Source organism: Sebastes umbrosus, chromosome 11 (assembly GCF_015220745.1).
Source record: "Sebastes umbrosus isolate fSebUmb1 chromosome 11, fSebUmb1.pri, whole genome shotgun sequence".
Taxonomy (NCBI): Eukaryota; Metazoa; Chordata; class Actinopteri; order Perciformes; family Sebastidae; genus Sebastes; species Sebastes umbrosus.
Genome location: NC_051279.1, coordinates 20,657,260 through 20,671,487, shown reverse-complemented (window position 1 = coordinate 20,671,487; position 14,228 = coordinate 20,657,260). Strand labels below are relative to the sequence as shown.

At 40.1% G+C, this 14,228-nt stretch overlaps 1 protein-coding gene across 1 annotated transcript; it reads left to right on the top strand.

Moving 5' to 3' along the window:
• Window positions 1-3,909: 3,909 nt before the first annotated feature.
• Window positions 3,910-12,441, top strand: paqr7b (progestin and adipoQ receptor family member VII, b). Its single transcript, XM_037785813.1, has 2 exons — window positions 3,910-4,133; window positions 8,967-12,441. Exon 2 carries the CDS (start codon window positions 8,973-8,975, stop codon window positions 10,029-10,031), a length of 1,059 nt encoding a protein of 352 aa, XP_037641741.1. The 5' UTR covers window positions 3,910-4,133; window positions 8,967-8,972; the 3' UTR covers window positions 10,032-12,441.
• The last annotated feature ends 1,787 nt before the right edge of the window (window positions 12,442-14,228 follow it).

Below are 14,228 nucleotides of genomic sequence, written 5' to 3'. Positions count from 1 at the left end.
TATATACTACAGAAAAATCACATCATGAGCTGCAAAGTTTTGGGTAATAGTCAGAAACCTTGTCTTATGGGTTTTGTCCACACTTGCTTGCATCTTTCCCAGGCTTGCAGTCCATGTCCTGTCACCCATGTTGGAAATGTCACTTAGTGCCAAGGGGCATTTGCTCAATGTTGAGTTCAGAGAGGCTGCGTGTGTATTTGTGCTCAGGGAATTTTCTAAAGCTGCTCAACCTGTGTGATTGTTTAATTCATAGAGCATGTAGAGTAAATTGGGTACCAGGATTTTCTTTTATTGACTTACATTTCACTGATATGGCATTGTCTGTTTATGTATTAGAAAATGCAATTACATTTTTATTCAGTGAAATAGTTTGTATTGTCATCAAAGTCTCATTTAATTTGAAGGATTGAAGTGGTTGAATTCCAGAGGTTTTACGCTGCATCATTCGAAAGATACTGATAATTTGCATACTAAGTCACGCACAGCTGCAGTCATAGATCAACTATGTTCCTCAGCTTACATTAAAGAGGACCTATTGTGCTTATTTTCAGGTGCATGCTTGTATTTTGGGCTTTCTACTAGAACATGTTTAAATGCTTTATTGTTCAAAAAACGCTTTATTTTTCTCTGGCTGTGCTGCAGCACCTCTTTTCACCCTCTGAAACGCTCTGTTTGAGCTGCTGCCCCTCCCCTCCCGAAAAGCCCAGTCTTCTCTGATTGGTCAGCTGGCCCACTGTTGTGATTGGTCAACTGAACCAAACTCTTCCGACTTCCCACTCAAGCTCCGCTCTGACTAGCTGTGTTTGAGGGCGTGCCAAACTTACTGCTAGGCAGGTATTAAGCAAATGTGTTACTTGGTGACATCACCACGTTACGGAAGAAAAGGCAGGACTTCAATCAAGGTGTTTCAGGCAGTTCAGGAGCAGTGTTTCTGTGGGGGAGAGTAACTCCTTTTGGCCTGAAATTTGGGCTTTGTAACTTTGCAGACATTTTACATGCACAAAAAACTATATAACACATTAAAGGAAAGGGAAAATACACAAAAGCACAATAGGTCCTCTTTAATAACAAATAAAAAAATCTTACTGTGCTTAAATTTGGACTGCAGTAGAAACTCTGAAATCGTTACATATCACAACTTACTTTCACTGGCGTTTAGATTGTTTTCGCACAGTATAATAATGTTTGTAGAAGCATGTCATATCTACACAAAGTTGGTTGTGTTTGGACTGAGTCTGTTGCTATGCGACACACAGTGCTGCACAATCCCATCTTTGTCAAGTGTTGGGAAGAAACTACATCAGGCCAGAAAGCTGCTCGTCCCATAGTGCAGAGTTCCTCGACCGACAATACAGGGGACAATGGTTGGCTCCAGTCCAACATCCCTGTTTTGGCCTGTGCTGCATTTCTTTGGAATCTTGCTCGTGATTATGACTTCTCCTGGCTTCACCAATGTATCATCTGCTTCAATTAAATCAGCTCTATTCCATAATATGAATCACGCTCTGAGCTTCTGTTGACACTTTTTGCACTCCGAAGTTGGCCTTTTCTCAGGTTCTCTATCATCCTACAGTGGATAAATACCCCAAACATATTCAATGTTATTGTAGATGCCCCCTGAATCTGTCTCTGTTGGGAATATACACTTCAGGATGGTTTGAAACTGGAAACAATGAAGATCTTTCAGAAACACTGAGTCTAACAAAGGAAACGTTGTTCCTGAACGCCACACAACGGAAAGGCACAGGCAATACAACTGATGTGACCACACAAGTCAAGCAGACCTGTTTTGGTAACCAAATGAGACCCAGTATCAACTTAGAAGCCAAAATACTGACCAACAGATGTTGTCCAATTTAAGAACGTATATCACATCATGCTTCAATTCTAGCTGTGTTACGATACCAAGCATGAGTAACTATCTTACTCTTATTTGTATGTATAGGAACTTTAAATTTGTATGTGTCACATGAGTCACTGTCCAATTCATTATATACAGGCGTTGCATCTCAGATAGTTCTCAAGGTTTATGGAAAAAATATACATGTTGAAAAGAATACTATATGTGCAATTCCTCTTCAACCTTTGTTAAATCCATTTGACCTTTTTCCCTTTTATTTTCATGTAGCAGCCTAATAGACACACCATGATACATACAGGTGAGATATGCCATGTAAGCTTAACTACATTTATTCAAGTACTTAAGTACAACTTTGACATACTTGTGCTTTACTTGAGTATGTCCATTTCATGCTACTTTATACTTCTACTCTATACTCAGAGGGATAATTCAGATGGAAATATTGTATTTCTTACTCCACTATTTTTAATTGACACTTTTAGTTACTAGTTACATTTTAGATGGCTAGATCTGTTTCTTCCTATTTGTCTTCCTATAGGCACATTACTCTGAAGTGGATACTGTGTGTTTTCTTGTGGTTTTAATGTTTGCGTGTATGTTGCAAACTGCTACTTGATACTGCATTTTTGTTATATGTGTTTAAATGTTATATGTTTTAAATGTTTGTGTGTATGTTATCTGAGATACTGTATGTTTTGTTTGCATGTTTTACATTTATGTTTGTGTTTATTTTGTTTGAAACACTCGGTTGCTGCTGTCTCAGCCAAGGCTCTCTTAAAATAGAGATTTTCTAATCTCAATGATACTTACCTGGTTAAAGGGACTGTTTGTAAGAATCAGAAATTGGTTGAAACAGTTACATCTGTGGCTGTTAAGTCAACGAAAGTCAGTGTCCTGTTGCTCGCGCTCGTGAATGTGAGCAAGTATCCGTCAAAACAGTGAGGCAACACATCAGCTAAAACCACAATATCACTCTATATTTCACCTGTTTGGCAGTAATGTCAGCTGACCAGACGAAGGTCTCTCCATGAATCACTGCTGATCCTAGTGTAGGCTTTTCCTGCTCCAGGCTCCCGACCGCGGTCGGAGGGAACAGTGAAGACACCGGCACCCGGTCGGAGACGATGACGTTTCTCGCTGCGGAGCCCCATCACTTCACAAGACAAGGAAAACCTCTGTTGGTCTGGAGGAGCTGCAGCATTTATTTCTGCACAAACGTCCACTGTACATTCACTAGATTAAAGAGATAAACTAACTCTTCTGCAGTGTGTAGTGTGCGCGCATGCACGTGAGGTTGAGCGAACTGAGTGAAGGCAAGCGTGTGGAGGAGCAGAAGAGCAGAGGAGCAGAGTACAGCAGAGACTCCGGCCCTGGAGACCAAAGCTACGGTCTCCCCAGCGTCCTCCGACCGCGGCCAACACTGTTTTGCAAGACGGGCTTCATTAGATAGAACTTTGCGGTTTTGGTGCTTCCGTGTAGTTTGTGTTGGAGTCTGAGTCTGAACAGCGTAGCCACACGCGAGCGCGCATGGGACACCGACCCGGATTGATTTATACCTGTAAGAAGTTACAAACAGTCCCTTTAAATAAAGGTTTAGTAATAAATCTTACATAAGAAAACATGTGATATGCTTATATGATATGATGCAGTGCTATCCTACTAATCTACCCACTCTGAGAACACTTGATTTACAATATGCTGAAAGGTTATCATGGAACTTTTTTACCCAATGATGCCAAAAATGTTCTGCCTATTGCAGGTTTAATATTAAAATAGAGCCTACAGCCTATAGTGAGTTAAAAATAAGGTTATCATATATTAATAACTTCTAGTTCAATAAGACTAGTAACATTACGTAACTTCTATAAAAAGGTATACATGTTTGAAAAAAAAAAAAACAATCATGTGGTAGAAATGCCTCATGGGAGTGCCATACATTCAGACAGTTCAGTGGAAGAATTTCAGTGGAGAGCTGGTGGGCTGATCGGCCAGGCGGCAGCTGTGATTGGTCGTTGGCCGAAGGAAGGAACAGCACGCTGCTCGCTGATTGGCCGACAGACCAGCTCGTCACTCCGGTCCTGTCTCCTCCTCCAAGCAGCAGCTGCGCGGTGAGAGCAGAGCAGAGCGAGGAGCCGCCAGGCGCTGCTCTCCGTCACGGTTACATCGTCTCTGTCTCTCTCCACCTCTTCAAACTATGTTCTCTACATCCTGCACGGCTCTAAACCATTCAACCTCTAAACTCAAGGCTCTGGATTGATTCTCCCATCTGCAGGTACGTCTATTGCATTAGTCTGCTTCATTTCATCTCGAAAAATCCATGCCATTTTTTTTTTTTTCTCGGTAAAATGATGAAATGCGTTCAAGAAGATGCGCCTCAGACAGTTAATCATGAATGTGCAGCGGTGCTTTCTTAATTCAACACAGGTTTATGATGCACATGGAGCAATAAGCCTCGAAATGCAAATGTATGTCTGTATTAAAACAGACGCGTCTATCAGGTGCAGCTTCAGTGGGAATTCACTGCAACAGGCCCATTATTATTATTATAGGCCCCGTGTTTTAATTCATATACAATATTTGAAACATCCTTCCTGCTTTATATAGTCGAGCATTTTTCTTTTTTCTCCACCCATAAATATTTGAAAGGCTTTCGCAGCCCTTGCTGTAAACGGAGGGTGTGGACGTCGGATGGGGGGTTATGTTACGTAATGTCTTCCCATTCATCACTCCACGCCTTTTCCTCCCTGAACCTCGGCCTGTGTTCATCCCACACAGCCTGATCTCTGCTCTCTGCCTCCTCAACAAGTGAAGGCCAACACGAGCCACAAAACATCTGGAGATGGCACATAAAACTGCATTTTAACCCCTGGTCCCAGTATAGGTAGAGGGCGCTCATATTATTAGTTGTAGCCCCAAAAACCAAAAAGTACAGTGTGTTTATTTGTTTTGCACAATTTAAGACTATACAACATAACAACAAAATAAATGAATAATATACAGTGCAGGAAGAGGCAAAAAAACCCCACTGGGTTTATCTGAAGCCTCCACCTAGAGACAAGATTAATATAAAGAAATAATATGACTACATAATAGTGATAACAAACAATTAGGATTATATAATAACAACAATACAGTAAGTGTGTGTGTGTTGCGTGGAAGTGTATGGTAAGTGTTTGTGAGGAGGATATTTATTTAAATATCTATAAAGACTTCTTCAAACAACATTGTGAGTGGGAAAAAAATAAAAAAACATAAAAACAGATACATGGACAACATGGGGGAAAAGCAATTACAAGACAGCAATTAAATGTCCTTTTAAGCGACTTTTGAAACATTTGACAGATGAACAGTTTATTGATAGATGTGAAAAGCTACTCCATAATCGGTTCCCCTAAATCTTATCAAAAATTGACCTCTACTAGTGAGACATTCAGGAGGATGGAGTGTAGGCCAGTGATTCTCAAAGTGGGGACCGTGAAATAATTAGCTATAAATTATAAAGTGGTGCTATATCATGAAAAAGTGTATATCTACAGATGGGGACCATTTCCACCAATAAAAGAAGCATAGTGTGTTCACTACTCCCACCCACATTAGCTATGGGCCAATAGAAACTCTGATATGATTGTGACACAAAGTTCATTATTATTTTTTTTAAATTGAAGCACTTTACTGAAAGTCAGCTTTAGACTGGTGAGTTTTAAAGGTCCCATATTGTAAAAAGTGAGATTTTCATGTCTTTTTATATTATAAAGGAGGTTTAAGTGCTTTATAAATACTGTTAAACTATCAAAACGCTCAATATACGGAGAAATACACACAGCCGGTATTCATTAATTGTGCGTTTGAAACAAGGCGTTAGGATTTCTGTCCATTTGTGATGTCACAAATATAAAATATATAGATCATTACACGGTTTTAAACATAAACATTCTAAATGTGTCACAGTTTATTTTCCTGTTGCAGTGTATGTAAATAACATCAGCTGACAGGTAGTAAACATGGACCCAAACTGTTGCTTAGCAACGCAATTCCGTTGCAATTCCGTTGCAATGCGCTGAAACGGAGCGTTTCAGACAGAGGGTAAATACAGGTATATTCTGGCAGACAGTATGAGGAAAGTAAAGGGTTTTTTGAACATTACAGCATGTAAACATGTTCTAGTAGAAACACAAAATACAAGTATGAACCTGAAAATTAGCATGATATGAGACCTTTAAAGGAACAGAGTGTAACATTTTGGGGGATCTATTGGCAGAAATGAATATGATATTATTAAGTATGTTTTCTTTAGTGTATAATCACCTGAAAATAAGAATCATGGTGTTTTCATTACCTCAGAATGAGCCGTTTATATCTACATACGGAGTGAGTACTCATCACAGAGCCGCCCGCCATATTTCTACAGTAGTCGAGAACGGACAAACCAGACACTGGCTCTAGATAGGGCCATCTGCGTTTTTCATGTTTCTGCGTCAGCCACCGTAGTTCTCAAACTCGCTTGGCACACGGGAGAAGTTTCAGTGGTTTCAATCTGCAACCTCACTGCTAGATGCCGCCAAATCTTACATACTGCACCTTTAAGTGATTTAGTAGGACTATGACAGTCTTGCTGAAAGCTTTAAGATCAGTTATTTGAAGTGTAGGCTATAAATGCTGTCAAGCTGAGTCCAAATGTAGTTTGAATAAAATATTAACATTCAATAACGTTCCAAAATTCCCCACTGTGAGACTAATAAAGGATTATCTCATCTTATCTTCACATGATATAGATTGAAATGTGTTTTCTGTTTATCATATGAAACAGGTCTGTAGTATCTAGGTTGGAAAGTTTCGGAATACAAGTAGTTCCAATGCTATCCAAGAGTACAGATGGTAGTAAGCATAATCGGTGTTACGATTATGAGGGGGTCCTTGGAAAATGTTCTCCCCTGTGTAGGCTATATACTGTAGTTCAGCTTACTAGCCTACTAAATCTTTAGGCCTTTGTTTGTTGCAACACACATGCATCCAGATCATCAACAGGTCAGGTCCCAGTCATTTTCCAGTGTTATAATTTTGCAACTCTTTGAATGGAAATGGCTTTGAAGCAAAAGTCAGGCCTTTTGTCAACTGTCTTCTACCATTTATATTATAATACTTACCTTTAACAACTCTGGGTGTCTTAAACTGGATTAGCCAAAAACAGACACCTGTCAGGTAGGGGTGTACATAAATACAGAATATTGCAATGTTATATTATGTGATACTGTATCGATTCTCAAAAACACTGTATTGATTTTTAATTAATAGTTTACATGCAAAGATGAACTCAGGCAACACTTTATTTCATTTGCAAAGAGATGCACCCTCTCAGTGTGTGTGCCCTCTCAAAGTAGGGCTCTGATGTGGGATGATGCAGGGACTTTGATGAATGCAAATGCAGATCCCGCTGCTCTGATTGCATAAAAATAACTTTTTTACTCCGATTTTATGCATATGGGGGGGTGTTATTTATACTATGACAGTTTTCTTTCTGATGTAAAAATGTATCACCTTGCTTAAAGTATTGCAATGTATCGCAATATATTGAATCATAACCCCTTTATCGTATCGTCTCGCCAGATTCTTGCCAATACACAGCCCTACTGTTAGGTTATTTTATCCATTAATATATATATATATTTTTTTTGATTATCGCATCACCATCCACTCTGTTTTGCATTAAAAACTATTCTCAAATCCTTCCTACACCTCTTAAATATAGATACTTTAACAAATATTGACACTGTGTCCAGTTCTACACTTTTCAGGAAGTAATCGCCAATACTGAGAATTGAAAAAAGAAGGCGTCATTGGCAGAATTTATGACCACAAAAGGTCGGCTAAGGTCAGAGCTTTATTGCACCTGAGGGGATCCTGCGGTGTGCAACAGTCCTTCAGAGTGATGCGTTATGTTGTAGAGCGGATTAAAGGCTTGGGGACACCTTCAGAGACTCCAATCAGACGGTCGGCCTAACAAACACAACTACTGCCACCACTAATAATACTCATATCCAACAATTTGAGAAGAATCCATGATGTATGATCAATCATAAAACATCAGGCTAATTCACTTATTCAAATGAAAACACTTAAAGCTGCACTGATCGATACGTTATTGTACAATGGGCCAAAATGACTGATATGAATGGGGTCAAGCGCACAGGATTATCACTCAACACTGCAATTAATCTCTATGGAGCCTTTTAGTCTATCTATGGCTTATTCTTTTGGTTCTCTGGCACGTAACTCCACTTTCATCAACCTCCATTCCAGCTGCAGCAGGCAGCTGCTTTCAGCAATAAACCACTACCTGCCCAGCAGACACAGTTAGCGACTAACTGGTGAACAAAGCGGAGCGTTTCAGCTAAAGAGAGATATTTTTCTCCTGAGTTGGTAGAGACCAAAACGGAGCTAAAAAGAGAGAGAATACTAGCGTTAAAACAGTATGCTGGTATCAAGGTATACCGTGGTGTGAAAGTCGACAGTTATCATACCGTGTACATTTGCTGATCTATGGTATTGAAAAAACTGACATAAGTAAGTGTTTGTGAGTTAAAGGTACAGACAGGAGCAGCCTGGCTGCGCTGCACCTACAGTTAATGTTTAATTAATAATCTTTGGACATTATTTTAAGATCAGTTAATGTGCTGATTACTTTTGGAATAATTAATTAATAATAATAATAATAAAGAAAACAGTAAAAATGCTCCCAGAGTCACAAGTGACACCTTCAAATGACTTGTTTTGTTCGAACAACTGTACAAAAATAAAATAGAATCAATTTAGAATCATATAAAAGCGAAAACCAGCAAACTCTAGAACCAGACACTATTTGATGTTTTTGCTTGATAACTGAATAAATGATTCACTGATTATTTGTCTGTTCATTGACCAAACTACTAATCCACTACTCTTTGCTTTGTGGTAGTAGTAGTAGTAGTAATGCAGGAACTCACACACGTGCAGATGCACACAAACAGGCCTGGAGACGACAGTAGCTCAAAGCCAGACAGATATTGACTAACTGACTGTTCGCTCATTCTCCCCCCCGCCCCCACACTCCCTCCCCTCTGGCCTCCAGTTTGCCATGGCAACGGTGGTGATGGAGCAGATCGGTCGGCTGTTTATCAACGCGCAGCAGCTGCGTCAGATCCCTCAGCTGCTGGAGTCGGCCTTCCCCACGCTGCCTTGCACTGTGAAGGTGTCCGACGTTCCCTGGGTGTTCCGCGAGCGCCACATCCTCACCGGCTACCGGCAGCCGGACCAAAGCTGGCGCTACTACTTCCTCACCCTCTTCCAGAGGCACAACGAGAGCCTCAATGTGTGGACCCACCTGCTGGCCGCCTTCATCATCTTGGTGAAGTGGCAGGAGATCTCGGAGACGGTGGACTTTTTGCGAGACCCTCACGCTCAGCCCCTCTTCATCCTCCTCCTGTCAGCCTTCACCTACCTCTCCTTCAGCGCTCTCGCTCACCTCCTCTCTGCCAAGTCCGAGCTCTCCTACTACAGCTTCTACTTCCTCGACTACGTGGGGGTCGCGGTCTACCAGTACGGCAGCGCCCTGGCGCACTACTACTATGCCATCGAGAAAGATTGGCACACTAGAGTGCAAGGGGTCTTTTTACCCGCTGCGGCATTCTTGGCCTGGCTCACTTGCTTCGGGTGCTGCTACGGTAAATATGCGAGCCACGAGCTGCCAAAGTTCGCCATCAAGCTCTGCCAGGTGGTGCCCTCAGCCTTGGCTTACTGTTTAGACATAAGCCCCGTGGTCCACCGCATCTACAGCTGCTACCAGGAGGGCTGCTCCGACCCAGTCGTGGCGTACCACTTCTACCACGTGCTCTTTTTCCTAATCAGCGCCTATTTCTTCTGCTGCCCGCACCCAGAGAGCTTGTTCCCTGGGAAGTGTGACTTCATCGGGCAGGGCCACCAGATCTTCCACATATTCGTGGTGGTGTGCACCCTGATGCAGGTCGAAGCGCTGAAAACAGACTTCATGGAGCGCCGTCCCTTCTACGAGCGCCTCCACGGCGACCTCGCGCACGACGCCGTCGCGCTCTTCATCTTCACTGCCTGCTGCAGTGCTCTTACCGCTTTTTACGTGCGCAATCGTGTCCGTGCTTCTCTGCACGAGAAGCAGGAGTAAGAGTTGAGTAAAAAAAAAAAGAAAAAAAAAAAGAAAGTCTTATTTATTTTACTCTGTATTGACCATTCATTGAAATAATTCAAATGTTTTTTGTCAATGAAAGTTATCGGTTTGTGATAGTGACTTTTCATTATTTCTTCTCTATGTGATCTGCCAAACAGTGAGCTAAAAAAAAAACGTGATTAAGGGTGTGTTTTTGTGACTTACAATGAAGAAAAGGGAATCTTGTAATTTGTCTGTAGCGATACAGGTAGAACTTAAGCACTGCAAAGAGTCCCTGCATCTCGACTCTGCTCTGTTTTTAATCCGTTTTTAGTCATCGTCTTAAAAAATGTGGTTTTACTTCACCGTACAAAAATACACTTTGTGTCAAGGTGAGCAGAAAAATGAAGAGACTCGTTTCTTAAGATGCCTTTTACCCAGTGGTATTAAGAATAATCTGACTGTCTTAATCAAATTTTAGCATTTCAAATCATGCAAGCATTTGTTTTATTTATTAATATACAACACTTTGTATATTTCAGTCAGATACCAATTCCAATCCAAATTTAAATTTCTGGTTTTGACACGTTAATTATGTCCCTCTCTTTAGGGATCAAAGCAGGGATTTTTTTTTTATTTATTTATCAAGGCGCTAACATTGTGCCACACTAATATTTTAACACATTCTGGGAAAGTTGAGAACCCAATTTGAAAACCAAATATCGTACCTCTTATTAAAAAAAAATAAAAAAAGAAGGCGATCTTCTTTCTTCGGGTGATAACATTCTGTTGAATTATTATGTTTAAAATGAGGCTGGCACTCAGTATTGGCTAAGAGATGGATGGAAAGATTACTGATGTCTCTTTGTTGTTGTGACAATGTTAATCTTTTTTTATTCAAAGGGCTGGAAACTTCAGCTTTTGCCTTTTTCACATCCCATGATGTCAAAGCTTTTGCGCTCATTGTTTTCATTGATCAGATTTGAGACACAAAAGCCGCGTCTGACTGGTGTTCTGCTTTTGGTATGTTTTCGTTTTTGTATGATGAATATGTACGTGCCTCTATGCATGTCTTTTTTGGTATATACTGTGGATATTAAGTGTGTGAATGTCTATGAAAGCTTAGCCTTGCACTTCTTTCCTACCCTGTAAATAAGCTGTATTTCTCTAGAAAGTTGTTTGCATCCCATTTTCTCTCTCCACCTAACAGCACTCCGAGCTGAATGCATCGTTTCTCTGGTGGAATACAGCACATTCCTGTTCTGATGCATCCGTTCAGAGCGCCCGTTGTGTTCGGTGTCCTGCTGCCTATCAGACTTTTAAACGGCTATGAATACATAATTTCATACCGCTGCGCTGTTACACTGAAGAGTGTTTTTTTTCCTCTTAGTTTCATGACTTTTGTTATATCACACAGATATGGCTCACTGATAATGTTGCTTAGATTTTTACCTCACAAAATCTTTAAATGTCAGAAATGATCTATATTCATTACAGCACTCTCTGTTCACGATGGTGTTTAATGTGCCAATGAATCTGTTATTGCTTCAGTGATGGTACTACTGAGAGATGAATTCAGAGACAGAAGTTGATTCAAATGATGTCTTGACCTGACTGCGAACGTTACCGGTGAGATTTAACCTCAACGCCCCTAAATATGAACCTTCCTCTAACTGTCGACTTTGGCGTTACCGACCTGGTCTCATCATGCACTGCCTGAAATCAACACTGTATATACTGTAGCTGACAACACTGGCTATGTTTACATGCATGGAGGTATCTGCTGTTAATGTGGTTATTCTGGTTTTGTGTTGGCGTTTTGTTTTCATTAATTACCCGGAGAAACCTGTGCAAGGCACCTCCCCTTGTTGTGCATGGTTATAAATCGGTTGGCAACAACATTGAGGCTCATGCACAGGGGCTAATTTTGTACATGTGGTCTAATGCTTCATCGAAAGGCTTCATCACAGGCTGATGATTTCCAATTTGGCAAATGAAGCCTGTAAGTCTCTCACCAGGCCCGTCTGTGACATGAATTTATTGTCCCGACCACCAAAAGAACCAAAAATATCAATACTTTCTTTCCCATGTGTTGGAGATAACCTGGCTTTGTTCAATCAGGAAGGGAGCAGCAAGTATTTTTTTGCTAAATAGATTGTCGCAACGTGATACTCTGCCACAGATTATCAAAGTTGCATGCCAATGAAACCTGCCTAAGATTTGAACTGGAATACGGCTAGCAGCACTCTTTACTGTATAAGTGAATATGTGTGTAAACGTAGCCTCTGATGCCACCCAAGGTTTCCATTTATGAAAGCAGGGTGAGAGGGACCAGAATGTCTTCTGCCTCTAAAAAAAAAAAAAAAACTATGTGTGACTGACTGTACTAATATTCTGTTGTATTTAAGAAAATAAAGTGTTACAGTAACTTCAAATTCTCCTTTTTTATTTTTTCACAGGTTAAAGTGGAAGCAGGCAGATTATTTTTGGCATCATTGAGCAAAAAATCCATAATAACCTTTAAGCATATTGTAATTCAAGTGTTCTGAGAGAAAACTAGACTTCTGCACCTCCTCATGGCTCTGTTTTCAGGCTTTAGAAAATCCAGCCCGTGACGGGAGACTTTGGTTAATCACAGGTCATTTCAGAGAGAGAGAGCGTTCCCAATGGCTGTTCATTCAACGGAGGCAGCTGTCAATCACTTGTGAACTCCAAACGGTCAAACTAGGCAGTGCTGATCAAATATGAATCAATATTCTGTTACTGTAATGCCTATTTCTCATGGCATTATAGTAACAGAATATTGATTCATATTTGATCAGCATAATAATTTGACTCTTATTAGCAACTGAAAACCTCAAAGTTTAACCACTGCTGGATGTTGGGAGTTTAAATTAGGGCGGCACAATTAATCAAAATTTTTATCAAAATCGCAATATGGCTTACAGCAATTTTCAAATCGCAGGAGGCGCAATATTTTTGAAAGGCGAAATGTGTGTCAAAATACCATTTTTTTAAAATTAAATATTGTGCTGCAGAGATGTCCTGGCCTACACATCATATAGACTTAAGAAAACATCTTTGTTGGATAGAGATCACCGCAAAAATCACACCATAATCATTTCAATGTTTTGCAATGAAAATGAGAGTAATTGTGTAAAAATGATCATTCCCTCTAATATCAGAAATCATATTGCAATTACAATATCAGTCAAAAATAATCGTAATTGGATATTTTTTCAAAATTGCTCAGCCCTAGTTTAAATGGCACTGAATTCATAACATTTAAATATTTTACTCTGAAACTCGTCTGTATGAATTTATGTGGTATGAATTCCCCACGTTGAAATGACCTCAGCGTTGTGAGATTATATTCACGTCAGTCATGTGATCCAAGAAACTTTGTGAATTTAGGAAGAAGAATTTTTTTTTTTTAAATTGCAAAACTTTAAATGAAAGAGGGGAATTTAAATCATAAATAAAATCAATGGTATATCAAGATTAAGTATTTTGATGGTGGTTTTTGGCCTTTGTTACCTTCAACTCAGTGGAGCTTCATTGGGATTGTATTTCACATTTGGTCATTCGGGTCTATGCAGCATTCGCAAATTAAGTGAAATTTTAAATGAATTTGGTGAGATTGAAGTTTTATGAAGGCTCATTTTGAGTGCATGTCATCATAAATCCTGCATTTTATTCCCCAAATCACAAATGATTTATGCTGAGATACAAGATTGAACTGGAGACTGCAGACCTATTTGGCCTCTCTTTTCACTTTGCAGAAAATAAAGCTGTTCTGAAGGCAGATCTTTTTAACCCATACCCTCACCAGTGATGTTATATGGTCGCCAAAATATACGACAGGCAGTTCATTTTACTCTCAGACCCGGCTACTGGCAGAGTAATGGCCCAGGACTACAGGTTATGAGGTGGTAAATGTGTATAACGGACAGTAAAACAGGTCCACTGTCTAATGTAGCTATTTCTCAGACCTGTAATATTAGTAGTCATTCTTCTTCAACACCACCAGAGGGCAGCCTTGTTGTTCTGTAGGACTGATGCAGTTTGACAGCGAAGGAAAAAACTACAGCATGTTGAGAGGATTGTCTCATCTCAGTTAAAACTGACTCTGGAGAGGTATTTTGAGGTAAAAATGTATTCTATAAAAGCAAGAGATATATCGTCTTGGTTTTGCAAGAGGAACTAATAACAGTA